This window comes from Diabrotica undecimpunctata, chromosome 3 (assembly GCF_040954645.1).
Source record: "Diabrotica undecimpunctata isolate CICGRU chromosome 3, icDiaUnde3, whole genome shotgun sequence".
Taxonomy (NCBI): Eukaryota; Metazoa; Arthropoda; class Insecta; order Coleoptera; family Chrysomelidae; genus Diabrotica; species Diabrotica undecimpunctata.
In genome coordinates this window covers 92,535,690-92,552,062 of record NC_092805.1, presented here as the reverse complement: position 1 = coordinate 92,552,062, position 16,373 = coordinate 92,535,690, and the positions used below count along the sequence as shown (strand labels likewise).

The 16,373-nt window shown below is 35.0% G+C and overlaps 2 protein-coding genes across 5 annotated transcripts in view; one reads left to right on the top strand and one right to left on the bottom strand.

The window, feature by feature from the left end:
* Nucleotides 1-845: 845 nt before the first annotated feature.
* Nucleotides 846-1,346, bottom strand: LOC140435956 (52 kDa repressor of the inhibitor of the protein kinase-like). Its single transcript, XM_072524667.1, has one exon. The coding sequence runs from the start codon at nt 1,344-1,346 to the stop codon at nt 846-848; it is 501 nt and encodes a 166-aa protein (XP_072380768.1).
* A 6,508-nt stretch (nt 1,347-7,854) lies between these two features.
* The window catches only part of Nf-YA (nuclear factor Y-box A), a 40,895-nt gene continuing 32,376 nt past the window's right edge, over nt 7,855-16,373 (top strand). Inside the window, exons 1-2 of one of the 4 annotated variants that reach the window (XM_072526304.1) lie at nt 7,855-8,118; nt 14,448-14,683. In XM_072526304.1, coding sequence (XP_072382405.1) covers nt 14,471-14,683 — 213 coding nt within the window. In that variant the 5' untranslated portion in view covers nt 7,855-8,118; nt 14,448-14,470. Of the gene's footprint in view, nt 8,119-8,165; nt 8,410-9,552; nt 9,818-14,447; nt 14,684-16,373 lie in introns of those variants that run through there. The other 3 variants (XM_072526301.1, XM_072526302.1, XM_072526303.1) reach the window with 3 other exon arrangements.

The window sequence follows — 16,373 nt, the reverse complement described above, 5'->3', positions numbered from 1 at the left end:
TACATTTCGTCAATAGAACAATCAATGTCAAGGTAAGTGTTCAACAAAGCTAAGCCATTAAGTCGTTCCTCCTTCATTGTCAACCTCAGCCATGTCTTTAATGTTAAAAAAACTTCTTTCTACGGTAGCAATAGATACAGGGATACCAGTAGCGCACCCAGAATTTACCTCTCTGGGGGGGGGGGGGTTTTGGTTGGTCACCGAAATTTTTTTTATGATGTTACCTCCATTTTGAGTCCTAAAAATGTGTGAGTAACAGTGTCGAAATAGGGTCCGGGGGGGGGGTTTAACCCCCAAACCCCCACCCCCTGGGTGCGCCACTGAGGGATACAACCAAATCGTGTGCAAAGTAGGATAATCAGATCTAGGACAAACAGACAACGCTTGCATAATAGGATCACGATCATTAAGGGCGTTTATGCTCCTTTGAAGTGTAAACAGCGTAATAATAAACTCGCAATTATAGAGAGCTCGAAGGAGACTATTGGCTTTGTCAGCAGTTGTTCTATCCCTCAACACTGTATTTCTTTAAGAACTTTGCAAACAGTTCCTAGATCTGCTGCAAATTTAATAACAGTGCCATGCCGCTCAACCCATCTGGTTTGACAATGTGACTGCAGGGAGCTTTTTAGTTGACTCTTTAATGTTGCGAACCGCTTGCTAGATGCTGTAAAAAACGATACTACTACTTGAATAGTACCAAGTACTTATAACTTTGCAACTGCGTGAAACAGCTAGGTTGAACTGATGACTTCGATACGGTAGTAGCGCGTTGATAGCCTTCTTTTGTATTGTAGTCACAGCTCCTTTCAATTCTGACGTATTAACTGAGGAACTATTACATGCTATACACACGATTCTCCACCGACAGAGAACGGCTTTCCAATCTCTTGCGGTTCATCGTCAATGTTTTCACTACAATCATTGTCTTTATGGATGTCAACAAAACCTAAAAATCTTTCGTGTAATTTCCCGTCACCATGTCTTGCAGCTAAACTCAGTTGGGCGATGTGCGCTATGTCCGTAGTCTCATCGAAGATGATGTTGCAATAACGAGAATCCTTGAGTTTCTCCAGTATTCTCGATAAAATTACTGTTTTACAGCATAAAATAAATTCGTTACAAGTTGTTTTACTTATGTAAGTGGAGTTCGCTTTAGTGGTCTTAAGGTGATGTTTCAGTCGCAAGTTTCCCTCGTTACTCACTATACTTTCACGATCATTTTCGTTTTCTATTAGACTTCCATCATCTCTATGTCCTCGCAAAGGAATATTTTGCTTTCCATGAAGTATGATTGTTTTGATTATAGGTACAAGACGGTGTCTGTTTTCTCTAATGCTTTCCATTCTTTGTTTTGAAAATTGATATATAACCTCAAGTTCGCGGTTGTCTCGTGTCGCAAAAAATAATTTTACATTTGTTGACGCTTCAACGTGCTACTTAATCTGGGAGTGGGTCTTAAGGTCCCCATCTTTGGTGACCTCAACCGGTAAGATTGGCAAACTTTATTAGTGGTTCAGTGGCAAGTTTCGTGGCGATAATGGATTTCTTACTTCCAACCATTTTAGTGTTCGCAAAAATTGAACAGTTAATGCAAAAAAGTCCCTTTTTAACTTGTGAGAACACCAGCCATGGATACTATTCAAAGTGATTATCATGCACTTGTCTGAGTTTAACTCGTAGCCTCTTGTTGTGCTCGGAAGTAGGAAAGATGTAACTTTTTTTAGGTTTCTTTGAAGCTGTAAGAAGCTTGTATTTTATATCGTCAGTAATATTTCCTGACACTAATATTTCTAAATAACTGCCGATATCCCTGGAATTAAAGGAATCCATCGATTTACTTTGTTGTGGAAGTTTTGACGAAGTGCTGGGATCTGCCTGTAGATCGTTTGCGGTTTATTTTATATTTTATTCGTGTAAACGTGAGACCTACGTTACTAAAAAAGAATTAATTATGATGTCTTGGAAAATTTGGGCAGATATATTTGCCATAAATAAAAAACAAATCATGTAGAATCGTCAGAAGACGATTTTACATGGATAGACCATCTATCGGAAGGGAGATATAAATTGATATAAGGTTGAATGCTCGAATAAATGAACTTTGATCAAATGAAAGGCAGATATCGAGCACAGTTTTATTAATTAAATCTTGCCCAAGTACCTTCGCTTCCTAGAGCATCTTCAGGGGCATTTCGTCAATATTGGCCTATCCAACAATTATAGAATGTCATAAACATAAAATTGTACATCACACTACACTACACAAGGACAAACACTTTAAAATTTTTTAAAATAGGCGAAGCTACATTATGGTCTGCATCAGAAGAGAGAATTCATTCATTCGACTAATGAGTCGAAAAATCGGCAGCCGATAGTTGGTAAAGTGCTGCCTGCATTTACAAGATCGCAATCGATCGTTATTGTACATAATCACCAAGATATCGTCTACCGAAAGTACAAGTTAGGAGAATATATGCAATCTATGCAGTCATAACTTTTTTATAACTATGTTTATTTACAATCTACATCGTTCCATAGTATTACGTAAATGTGTTACTGGTTTTGGGCATGAAAGAGAGACACCCAATGGTGTTTCACCTTATTCTATTTTGGTTTAGTTTTGAAGTAGGTCTTGGGGCCAGGTTATATCTAGTGTCTTTGTGGCTGGACCATTGTTGAGTAATTCCCTTACTTGCTCATTTTTGTCGTGGATGATACCTTTATTTTGTGACTCCGTGGCTCGATGGATTTCTTTTCTGATAAAAGGAATCTTTAAGTCGTAGTGAAGTGTTTGATTACTTGCGTACCATGGTGCTTCCACTATCGATTTTAGCACTCTAGACTGAAATCTTTAGATGACATTCAGCGACGTTGGATTTACACAGCCCCATAGATTCGTGGATATAGCGTCTGTTACTGTTGGTATTCTTACATTGTCAATTCTTATAGGTAGGCATGTGTTGTGGCGGTTGGTAAATATTATTTGAGTTGATTTTGTTTGTTTTACTTTTGTTCGCCATTTGTGTACGAATCACTAAGTATGTCCAGATGATTTTGCAGGTCTTGTGAGGCTTGTATGGGATCTTTACAGCTACTATTGCTACGTTTTCAGCAAAGGAAGCGATTGTAGCTATGGCTGTGCAGCCCGATAACACTAACCTGCGGGACTCTGGAGTTGCTAAGACAGAGGTTGGATTATTAATCCATTGAATTTTACAGAGAAATATCCATTTGATTATTAGAGTTATACCGCTCAAGAAACGATCCCCCCGACTCTTCAAAGCAAAATCTGAAAAGACAAATAACAAACGTAAATTCTGAAGTAATGCCCGAAATAAGCGAAGTAGAAATAGAAAATGCAATTAAAGAATTGAAAAGAAATAAAGCACCGGGTAATGATGGAATTCTGGCAGAAATGTTGAAAGAAGGAGGAGAAGAAGTCATCAGGTACCTAAAAATACTTTTTAATAAAGGCCTATTTGAAGGAAACATACCAAGGGAATGGAATACTGCTAACACAATATTAATACACAAAAAAGGGGACAATACAGATCTGAAAAATTATCGTCCAATATCACTACTATCACAACTTTATAAAACATTCACAAAAATAATTACAAATAGATTGACAACAAAGTTCGATGTATATCAACCAGTAGAGCAAACCGGATTTAGAAAAGGGTTCAGTACATGTGACCATCTTCACACACTAGGTCCTAATAGAAAAAGTTAACGAATACAATTTACCAATCTGTTTAGCATTTATAGACTACGAGAAAGCTTTTGACAGCATAGAATTATGGGCTATTGAGGAAGCACTGGTCAACAGCAGAATAGATTCTAGATATAGGATATTAATACATAATATATACCAACACGCTGAAATGGTAGTCACGATGGATAACGGAATGAAAACGAGGCCAATAAAAATCAACCGAGGAGTAAGACAGGGAGACACCATATCTCCAAAACTATTTACTGCCGCACTTGAAGACATCTTTAAATCACTAAATTGGGAAACGAAGGGACTGTCGATAAACGGAAAGTATTTAAACCATCTAAGATATGCAGATGACGTAGTACTAATAGCCGACAGCTGGAAAGAACTGAAGACGATGATCGATGAGCTTCATACGGAATCCATAAAAAAAGGACTGAAAATGAATCTGAGTAAAACTAAGCTAATGTCGAATAAAGATGATCAACCGACGATAACCATCCAAGGAACAAAAGTGGAACATGTAGAAGAATACATATATCTGGGTCAGAATATCAAGGTAAACAAAGAAAACCAAACTACCGAAATAAGCAGACGAGTAAGAATGGGATGGGCCGCATTTGGAAAACTCTCATACATACTGAAAGACAAAAAGATACCCCAAAACCTTCGAACCAAAGTGTTCGATTCTTGTATCTTTCCTGTTCTCACTTACGGAGCTCAAACCTGGACATTCACAAAAAAGAACATGGACAAGATTCGAAAAACTCAGCGAGCCATGGAACGACAGATGCTTGGTATCTCACTAATAGATCGGCAAACGAACGAAGCAATCCGGAACAAAACAAAAATAAAGGACGCCGCGAAACAAGCAGCTAAATTAAAATGGAAATGGGCTGGACACAACGAACGTCTCGAAGATTGTAGATGGAACAAAGAAGTCGGAAACTGGCGACCGTACGATGCGAAGAGACCAAGAGGAAGACCTCAAATGCGCTGGAGCGACGATATCAAAAGAGTCGTAGGACCAATGTGGAAACGCCTAGCACACAACAGGGATGAATGGCGAGAAATGGGAGAGGCCTTTATTCGACAATTCGGATAGAAAAAGGGCTAAAAAAAAATCCATTTGATACGTAGGATTTGAGTAGAGTTCTATTTTTAGTTTGTAAGGCAGGCCTCTGTACCAGACTTTATCAAACGCTTGTGAGATGTCTAGGAATATACGGTTGCAGTATTTGTTTTCTTCAAGACTTTTTAATATCTTATTAATCATTCGATGGACTTATTGAGTAGTGGAGTGATTTTCTCGAAAACCAAACTGATGTTTTGATAGTAATGGTAGGAATTCATGGTCTGAGTATATCCTTTGTAGCAGCAATCTTTCAAAAACTTTACTTACGGTTGGGAGTAGGCTGATGGGTTGCTAAGATGTCAATTCATTGGGCTCTTTTCCTGGCTTAAGGATCATAATGATTTTAGGGAATTTCCATATTTTTGCATAAGCTTAGAATGCGGTTAAATATAACTGTTAGCATATTAATGGTCTTGCGAGAAAGTTGTTTTAGTACTTGTGCGGAGATTAAATCATAACCTCTGAGTTTTTTCGTGAGTTGTGTTTGTTTATTTCTTTCTTTCCTTCTGTAGGAGTAAAACTTTTGATCAGGAGGGACATTTGACATGCTGCACTAATTATAGTTCTTCTATTTCTTCACCAGGGTCTTCTGGCTCGATTTAAAATACGCTTTTAATATATTCAGCAAAGACGTCCGCTTTTTCTTTGTTGTAACGAGTCCATTCACCATTTAGTCTTCGCGGTTTGCAATGTAATGTTCAAAACGTTCGTTGTTTGCGGCTTTGATGGCTACTCCAAGTTGTCTACGAAGTATATTGTATAAATTTTGATCTTTATTGTTTAACACATTGTTGGTTTGCGTTTAGTTCGTGGTGTAGATTTAGTCTACAATCCCATGGGAGATTTTTAATGGGTCATTTAACCCAGCATGAATCACATAAAACAATTCTGCAATATGTAATAACAAATTTAGAAACTATGCTGTCAATTTTTTATCGGTACATGTGAGTCATAGGTAAGATAAACTTACCACTCAAGGGGGTAAGTTTTTTTAGGCCAAACATTTCCCCGTTTCGGTAAGACACAGTACGGCATTCATACACAAAGTTTCGAATCGGTATTATGATTATCGAAAGATTAATTTTTTGCAACGACGTACATTTTGGCTGGGATAGTGGTAAGAAATCTAAGGCGCAACCCTAAATTTGAACCCCTATGCTTTGTGTACCGATAAGAATTGGCGGCACTAGTTTCTAAACTTGTTAATACATGTTGTAGTATTGATTTAGCTATATGTGATTCATGCTGGGTCAAATGGTCCATTAAAAATGTCCCATGGGCTTGTAGTCTAATTTTTATGTCGCTTTTGTTGCAGTTGGTTTTTTTTGACGTGAGTTGAAAAGGGGGTGAGTTGTTTATAACTGTGGTACTCTTGCTGCTCATAATAACCAGTGTATGATCCGATGAGAGATCATAGCTGGATTCTACTAGAACAGTTGTATCTGGACAGGCCTTTGGTTATGTAGTAGTCCAGTAGATCTGTAGTAATCAAGTTTTCTGGGGTCACTTGGCCAATACGTAGGAATTTCGTTGGTGTGGCAATCATAGTTGTTGTCATTCATCGCTTTTAAAAGATTACGATCTTTTGTTGTTGTGAGTCTTGAGCTCCAGTGCGTGCGTTTCGTATTCCAGTCTCTCCCGGCTACATATTTATTCCCAAGTAATTGGAAGAAGGCTTTGTATTTATGTGTAGAGATTGCATGACGAGGTGAGCTGTAGATGAAAGGTTACTGCCATGGCGTTGCATTCACTTGAACGGTTGTTGCCTGAATTTTTTCTGTTGCATAATTCGGTAATTCAAGATGTGAGTGAGGTGTGCTATATGTAGTATAGACGGAATATTGAACGTAGTTAAATCGATAAAGTTGGTTTCTGAAGTAAGTAGTACATCAATTTTATTTAGGTTTAAGAAATTAATTAGTTCCTACTTATGGTTCTGCAGGACGTTAGCGTTCCATGTGACAATAATTCTAAGTATGTTTAAGAATTTCTTTAGTTAATGACTTATGTTTAAGTTTATCTAGAACTTTGCCTCCGAGAAAAATAAAAGGCATAAGAATATGACAAGAAAAAAGAGGTCTATTGGCCCCAAATTCAATAGGGTTCATCCCTAGGTACTCCAATTTGTACCTATTTCAAGACTCTAGGACAATTCATTAAAGAATTAGGTATTGCACAGACGGACATACAGACAATATACACGATGCCAATAAGGACTTCTTAGGTACTTAATAATTACAAATTAATTTTAGTCAATTCATTTTTATAGTTTATCTTTGAGTGAAATATAAATCTCTACAAAAACCAATATAAATACCTAAATAAAAAGATTTACGTGTAATTAAAATTTTGAACTCTGCTTTGTCTTATTTGAAATTAAAATTAATTAACAAATTCATTATTTTTAAATTTAATTTCTATATTTTCTACCTGAAAAATGAAACAAGAAAGTAAACATGAATTATTTAAGTCACAGACCATGCTCGGTCTAGTTTGGTTAATCGCTAAAGGATGGCGCCTCTGCAAAACGTTAAAGGAAATTTTGTTTTCTTTAATATTTTCATTAACGATTACAATGAAAAACGTTTAATTATTCGACGGTTCTTTACCTATACTTGCCTAATTAATTGGTTGTCACAGTTTTATAAATTAAAAATAATTGTTGATTTGTTATTTGGGTACAATTTGACTAATTTACACTCAAAAGATGGCGCTACTAAGAAATAGAATTATTTTTATAAAGGAAATATTTTTATTTTTTAACGTGGAGTCATAAAAAAATAACATATAGATAATTTAAAAAAATCAACTTTATATTTTTTAATGCTCAGTTATGACGTTGAGTCATAAGTAACCATAGTCACCCACAGATATGATTAAAATATAGTTTATCAATAAAAGTTCTGTATTTCATTTTTTGATAGTTAGCCAAGGTTGTTAAATAATTTTGACGTCTCGTTTCGGTTGTGTATAATTACTTCGGCGAATCGCACTGATTGGTGATGAGGGATCGGTGTTCTTTAGCTGCTTAAAATATAATAAGCCACTTTTCCTTTTCTACTTTTGTAATTGGCCGCCAGTTTCCCGCGCCTGTAAAGTTCCTACACGTCGATAAGCTGACGGAGCATCGACCGCCGTTTGCTCGTGAGGGAGTGGTAGCGGGTAGAACCAATACGTACCGTGTTTGTATATAGTGCGTTGCGACCATTGGTCTACAATTTGTCGACCAATCATTGAGAAAGTGCACACTAAAATATCCAATGTAAGTTCACAAATTATCAAACATATTCTACTGTACAATTGGGGGTTGTACCGCCAGTTCAAACAAATTAATTGTTGTTAAAAATTTGTGGAATGATTATGATTCTTAAATTAAGAGTATATAATAATGGCGACAGCTCCAGAACAAAGACCTTGCATTATAATAACCGTCTTCTAAATCTCAACCCATACTTGTATTTATTTACTTCAAGAATTTTTATATTCCATAGTAACAAATAACCTTGTATTTGTAATATTGTGCCAAAGAAGTCCATATTGTTCCAGAAATGAGGTATAATCAATTTCATTTGACTTTGAAGTGATGTTTCATAATTTTTGTATTGTATACACTTACTATGTCAAAATATTTTTAATAGATAATGATTCCTTATTTAAGATAATTGTACATTTGATTAGCTCGTAAATTTTTCATTAGTACAACTTCTTAAAAATGCAACTTATGTCTGTATTAGCTATTCAATGGTATATAAGTTAATTGTTATTAATTATGTACATGAGGGTTTAACTTAATAAGTACAAGAAAGAGCTGATATGTATAAAAATTTATTTTCATTGTTTGTACTTGGTTTCATGTCTAAGGAAAGGACAATTATTTTTTTCTTTTATTTTATCCAATAATTTCTTATTCATGTAGGAATTCACTGCAAATCATTAGGCCCTTCATTTATTTTTTTTTCCAGTAAAAAGATTTTGGACAATTTGGGGGAAGTATAATTCTTACTTTATTGTTATTATACACATTTTATACAGAATTTATAGGTCATTTTTTTCTTTTAGGTTACATCATTTTTTTTCATGACTGATTAGTGTATTAGTTTAGTAACTAAATCAGACATAAACATTCCTAATTATGTGAAAAGAATTATTGCTGTGTATTGGTCTGCCAAAAAAAATCTTTCACATAAGCACAGTAAGTGTGTATTATCAGGTTACTGACGAAGCAAGCTACTCAACTTTTTTAAGTGTTGTTTTTGAGGATCACTGTCCTCAGTATCAGACAGTAATACTATCGCTGATGTTCTTTGAAGTCAGTAACAGTTTATAATACTAATGAAACTCATGTGGGACGACTGACTGGTATCTTCATCTAATTGCGATTCTGTGATCATATTCTCTCTTCATTCTTGACCTCCCGGAGGGAGTGTAATAGTCATTGTGATATTCTGTATGGTACATTTTCATAGATTTCTGGCTCTGTTCATGTCTATTTCATCATGCATAGGTCTTTTACAACTTCTGAGATCTGGTTAATCCATCTTGTTGGAGATGTTCCTTATGGTCTTCAATCTTCTACCTTCCCTTGAATAATTCATCTCTCCATATTGTTTATGTCTGACCTCATGACATGTCCAAAATATTTTAATTCTTGTAGTTGGCTTTTGCCAAAAAGTCTCTCACGGATGTAAGTATGTAAGTTTAATCTCCTTACGAGATTGTATATCCAATAATAACTTCCATAGTCTTGTACATAACATATAATAAAAGGACATATTATAAAGTTACTGACGACCGAAGCGCAAGGAAAATGGTAGAAATTAATAATGACTAACATATACATTAAAATAAATTGATCGAGCACATATTCAGCACTTAGCGTTGGAGGATATTTGATGATGATTTCTAAATGGAAGCAGAAAAGTCATTTTTATATGCGTAGTCAAAAAACGGAAAGTTTTTAGGTATGATATAGTATGAAAGCTAGTTTCATACTATTGTTTACAAAATATGCATGCTTCATATTCCATTAGTATTTGTTAGTTTTTGCTAAGATTAATGAAACTAAAATCATCATTTATGGTTGTAGTTTTTTTAGAAGTTTCCAATGTCTCAGTCTTTTGACATCTTCCCACTATAAAATTTAAGGCAAAGATAAGGCTCAATATGTTTGAACATTATCAACTTGAGCCCTAAGAAGTAGTAGAAGTGTCACCTAGGGCCCTAATAAACTTTGTTAAAAAGGCTGGGCTGAAGGGCCAACCTAACCTAACCTAGGGATAAGCCACAATAGACCTCTTAGGTCGAGTGGAAGGGTGGTTAAACACCTACTCATATGTTTTTTCCATGTGATATTTTCATCATTAATCTCCTAAAATTCTTCTCCATCCAATACCTTATCTTTCCAGTCTATGACACTCATATTTCTTCTTTTGTCCTCTCACATATTGTGTAAACATTGTTTCTTGGTCTTTCTTCTTTTGATGAATGGTACTCTCAGTAATTTTAGACATATTTTCATCACAAATACAAAGAGTTTGTATTTGTGATGAATTAGTCTTTGTATTTTTATGTATGTATTTGCAGATGATTCATTGTACAGTTTTGCTAGTTTGCTAGCTTTTGTTTTCCTCTATCTATCCTCCCAGCAGCCTTTCTACCTCTTCATAAATTGATCTCAACATTTTTCTTTCCCATTGGTCTAATGCCTCTTGATCTGCATTTGTCATAACTTTAGTTGCATTAACATAGTCAGCAATAAGTCTCAAGATTGTTTTATAGATTCATATTAGTTTTTTGTGATACAAAATTGACTTAGTGTCCTTAAGCTTCCATACTTCCTGTTCCTCTTAGATATGTAAACTATTGGACTCTCACGAAGTTTTTTAGTTAGTAGTGCACATGTCTAGTCCATTTTGATGTACTGGACAAGGTAAAAGCAACAAGGTACTTTGACATTACTGCTTTATCCCAGGTGTTAATGAGCAGTTAATATAATCTTTGCTGTTAGTTTTCTCATTTTTTTATTTCCGCCGCTATCTGGTTTCCTCCAGGTGTCTTATAGTTTTTAATTGCTTGATCATTTAAATAAATATACCCTGAATAAACCGATAAACTGGTGTACTAAAAGCCTCGACAGAATTATTGAAAGTAACGAAAGCCTTTGCCGCACTTCTAATGTATAACCTAAGTTTCAAGTCTAACGCAGTACTCTCTGGACTTATCTATAACTTTGTTGATCTTTGACCCCAGATTCAGTAGTAATCTTCCTTGGACCAAGAAATCTTGGTTTGGACCAAAAATTTCAAAGTCGGTCCTGCCAACTGATCTAAGAAATCTTTTAGATCCAAATCTTTTAAAATATTTTACAATATGATATACACATACTTAAAGTCTTAGGTTCTTCTTTGTACTCGTCTTCAACGATAAAGGATATTTTTACATATAATTCTTACCAAGACCTTTTGTTTTGTATGCGCCATAGTGTTTAGTCTGCGCAACTATTTCTTTTTGTTAATCAAAATTTCAATAAAACATTTTAAATTTTCACGAATACAATCCTGGAAACCTAGAATTGCACATAATCGCGACATTTCCGAAACACTTATTCACTTATCATGTCACAAATATTGACATACTGAAAGAAGGCCTTGGTAAGAACCATATTAAAATTTTACTAAATATTTTTCATATATCCTTACATACATTATTCTCTTTACGTTGATATTTTTTCACAACGTTGCGTTATGGTCGAGATAGTAGAGGAATTATGAACTTATGCTAACCAGCTGCTTAGAAATTCCTTAACAATAATTTTAGAGAGTAACACCTTGGGAAGAGGTGTGAAAGTTGATTCAATTAGGGTCGAAAATATTGATATAGCCGATAGTTTATTAGCCAAAATAGCAATAGAATTAGCCAAAAACTCTGAGAAATGAAGATATTGACTGATTGATTCTTCTTCTTTATAGTCTACAGCTCTTGATGAGCCTTGGCTTCACTTAAAAAATGCTTCCAGTGTTCCCTATTCAGGGCCAGTCTTCCCCATATCCTTATTTCCAATAGCTATAGAACTATTTCCACATTGACCAGAAAGCGTTTTTTTTTTTGTTTTCCGCCTTATATGTGTGTGTGTGTGTGTGTGTGTGTGTGTGTTGTTTATTATTACATCGTGGACATCTACTAGTTCGTTTCACATGGTTTTCGTTTTTGTCAAGTTCATTTTTGGGCCAACTTCATTGCTAGCTGCATTTAGGTCGCTTATAAGTTCTTGTAGTTCTGCTGGATTATTAGCAATCAGATTGATGTCTGCAAATCTTAGATGGCTGAGATATTCTTCATCAATGGATAGGCCTTTGTTCTGTCAGTTCATTTTGCTCAATATATTTTTTAGAGTTATCTCCTTGTCGGATGCCTCTGATAGTGGGAAATTCTGGAGTGTTTCATAAATTTTTATCTTAACTTTTGCTTGTCTGTATATATTTGCTTAAGTCTTTATATACGGTTTGTTAATGCCTTGGTTGCTCAAAGCTTTTATTACTGCCTTGGGATATATAGAATCGAAAGCCTTCTCGAAATCTATGAAGGTTAAAGCTAGCGGCTTTTTCTTCTAAATGTGCCTATTTTCTACAGATGTTGGCGACCACATTGACCCATCTTATTCTATTCACAGCAGCTCATGCTAGCGGCATTTCATATTATTTAGCTCTACTCGTTAGTTCTCGAAGCGTATGTTATAATCCATGGTACTGAATCCACTTCTGAAGCCAGTTTGCTCTCTTGGCTGTGCATCATCTAATGCATTTGTTAATCTGTTGGTGAATATATTTGTTAATATCCTGTACATGATTGATAATAGACTTATAGATCTGTAGTTTTTGATATCCTCTTTGCTACCTTTCCTATGTGTGAGAATTATGTTTGCTGTATTCCAGTAGCCTGGTATGCATCTTGATCTTAGACAGTTCGTAATTATGCCTGCTAAAATTTTCCAGGCTTTTTGCCAGCGTATTTAAGCAGTTCCACTCTTATGCCATATATTCCAGCTGGTTTACCGCTTTTTCATTTTTATAATTGTCGATTCTACTTCTACCGGAAGGACTTCTGGTACATCTTTTTGGTTACTGATTGCTTCTTTAAATATTTCAGAGGCTTTGCATAGTTCGCTGTAGAATTAATTACGAGTTGTATTTCATTTTTGTCTGTAATTCTGGTGTTTAGAGCAACGATTTGCGTCTTTCCAATGATTTAAGCCGTTCTTCTTTTATTTTCTGTTTTCGACTACATTTTCTACCAGTATTTCATTGTATTTTCTTATGTCTTCCTTAATACTTTTCCTTATTGTCTTACAAAGCTCTATGTATTGTATTCTCTGTATGTTGCTAGTTACTTTCATTTCCCTTCTTTGTGTTAGCATTATTTTGATTTTATTAGCTAGTGTACTATGTTCATTGTGTTGTTGCGGGCTTCCGATTTGTTTGGCACTATCAAGGATGATTTCCATTAATTGAGAGCTGTCGATTTGGTCATGTAACCGGTTACTATTGGTTTTGTGATTCATTATATTCTTTCTAGTTTCAGATCTAGAACAATTTTTGCTCTGATTAGTCTTTGGTAGCTGCTTGTTTGAAATTTACTTATTACACTGACATCTTGTTGGTTATAATGAAGTCAATTTCGTTCTTATTTGTTCCTTGGTGGTACTCAAGTCTATTTTCTGTTCGATTATATAGTTTTTTGAACTCTAAGTAGAGCATAGAGCTTCGGTGAAAATGCGCTATTGAGTAGTATCACAAAGCCTTTTTCTCGTTTAAAGACTTTCCTTTACCTCTTATCTTATCCATAACAAATTTGATCTTCTCCAAGTTTGTGCTGGGCGTCCTCTTTTTCTTTTTCTATGATTGTTTTCTGCATATGGTACTGTTAAACATTGTAAGCGATGATAGGGAAAGTGATTTCGTACTCGTGTCTTTGTAATCTTTACCATGCTTGGGCTACGAGTCATTATCATGAGATTCATGGTACGAGGAAAAAGTATGGTCTAAGCAATATCCCAGAGAACTGGCGAACTGCCACTGCTGTCTGACAGCATTTGATTGTAACTAATGGGAATAACTTGGATACGAGATCACAAGAGATGGCCCAGAAGAGGACTAAGAAATGAGTGACTCTTCCGACTCTAAAAATGGTGACCTTTAGCACAGTAAGACAGCTTTCATGGAACTTACTGTTGCCAAGGAAGGTTTCGGTGTTGCCTTGATACAAGATCCTTAGGTATACAAAGGTGAAATAAAGGTTCATCGGGTTTTGGCGGAGAGCTCATATATAGTAGATCTACTGAAAGAGAACTTGTATAATAGATAATGGAAGATGTACAATAAGCCAATTGACTGCAGTTGATGTATGAATCTCCAAGTGACTGCAATATATAGTTTTTTGTTAGGATAGTTGTATTTTTTTGATAACCTATTACAAAATGAAATTATTTTGTATACACTCTATACATTATATATATATATATATATATATATATATATATATATATATATATATATATATATATATATAAATTTAATTTTTGTCCTTCTATTTCAGTTAACTGAAAAGAACAGAGCTCCATGGAACAGCAGATAGCCACAACAGCTGATGGCCAAGTCGTCTTACAACCGATCCAAGGTGTGGGGCCGGGCCAGGTGCAGGTGATGCAAATGAACACTGGCCAAGTTATTCAAGGAGCAAATGGCCAGCAAATAATGGTGCATGCAGTCCCATCCAATGGCCAACTCCAAGTAGCTACAGCTGGAGGAACACAAGGATTACAACAGATACAGGTAAGAAATGGATGGGTACTATTAATACTAGTTATGATAGACGCATAGGAAACAAAATATATAATTAATCGTTTACGACAATATTAGCAAAAAGCAACAGACTGCAATCTGAACAATTTTTGCTATGAAATAAACTGCTGCCAAATAAACAAAGCCAAACAAAAGGTTTTACAACCTTCTGATGGTTATGTAAAAATCCTCATGTAGCTTCAAAAGACTGAACTCGGAGTAATCACACGTGTTTTCACCGGACAGTGATCACTGAGAGTAGACGGAGCAGCATGAAAATTCTGCGAAAATGCAGAGGATACGTCTTACCATATTGTCTGCAATTGCAATGTGATTGTTCGTCAACCGATACATGTAATCATTTTAAAACCTCATTGGGGAATAAACCTAGCTCTGAAACTGGGTTGAACTGGTGAAACTGGATAATTGGGTTTTCGTAGAAACCCAAGTATTTTGGATTAAAACATAAGTAGAGGATGTAGACAAAAATTTTTCAGCTCACACTGTGGTAAGATCGGAGGAGAAACTAACCTTTTGGAATTTACAATCTACTCCAATGCAATAAAAATATCTTCTTATAGTGCTGTTCACCTATAGTGCGTTGGTGAACTACCTTAAGGCGAGACGTCTATCTTTTGCGGCATGCAAAAGCTCTAGGTGTTACTTATGCCTGTCCAATTCTTTATATTTCGCAACCACGACATTTATTGGCGACCTAATCCTCTCTGACCCTCAATCTTTCCTTGGGTAATTAAAAATATCTACTTAACATTTTTTTAGAATATCCATTGTTCAATATAACATTATTTTACACGTTTTATACACTTTCATTCATTCTACGAATAGTTATAAATTAAAAATATATCATTAAGATTTTCTACTAATGGGTAGAGATAACTTGTTGGTTTTCCAGTAAGCGCAATGTTGTGCATGTAATTAATATTAATTGTAATATTGGCTATTAATATTACGTATTTCAGAGGTAGTAAAATTATAGTGCATAATTTGTTTATTATAACAAATATAACCTTGCTGAAAATTTATTGTACTTGAAAGCGAAGCACATGATAACATTTTTAAGTGTATTGTACTTGGATTAAAAAATAATATTCAACCATTTTTCATAAAATTGAACATCCCTCATGTATCACTTAATACACTTTTATGATCCAAAAACATACAAAAATATTCCGGGTGGAAAAGTATTTGGATGATGAACAATTATTGGTACATACATATCAAAAGGAGACAAATAAAGAATATATAAGATTATATAACGGGTGTGTCAAAAGAGGCGGGACGATCGAATATTTCACGAAATTTACATCGAATCGAAAAACTGAAAAACACGTGTTCAATCTTTTTCAAAAATCTATCGAATGACACTAAACACGACGAGTTGGGCAACTTTAAAATTTTGGATCAGAGTTGTTGGACACATTCCTAAATGATATAAACGATAAAGAAGAGACACATGGAAAAGGAATATAATAACACACTACCTTTCCTGGATGTTTTAATCTCTAAGAACGATACTGGATATGAGACTCAGGTGTATAGAAAACCAACACACACCAACAGATATTTAAATTCAAATCAAATCAAAATATTAATATTAAAAAGGGAATCATTAAATCCTTATATGATAGAGCCAAAATTACTTGTTCTAACGAAAATTCGT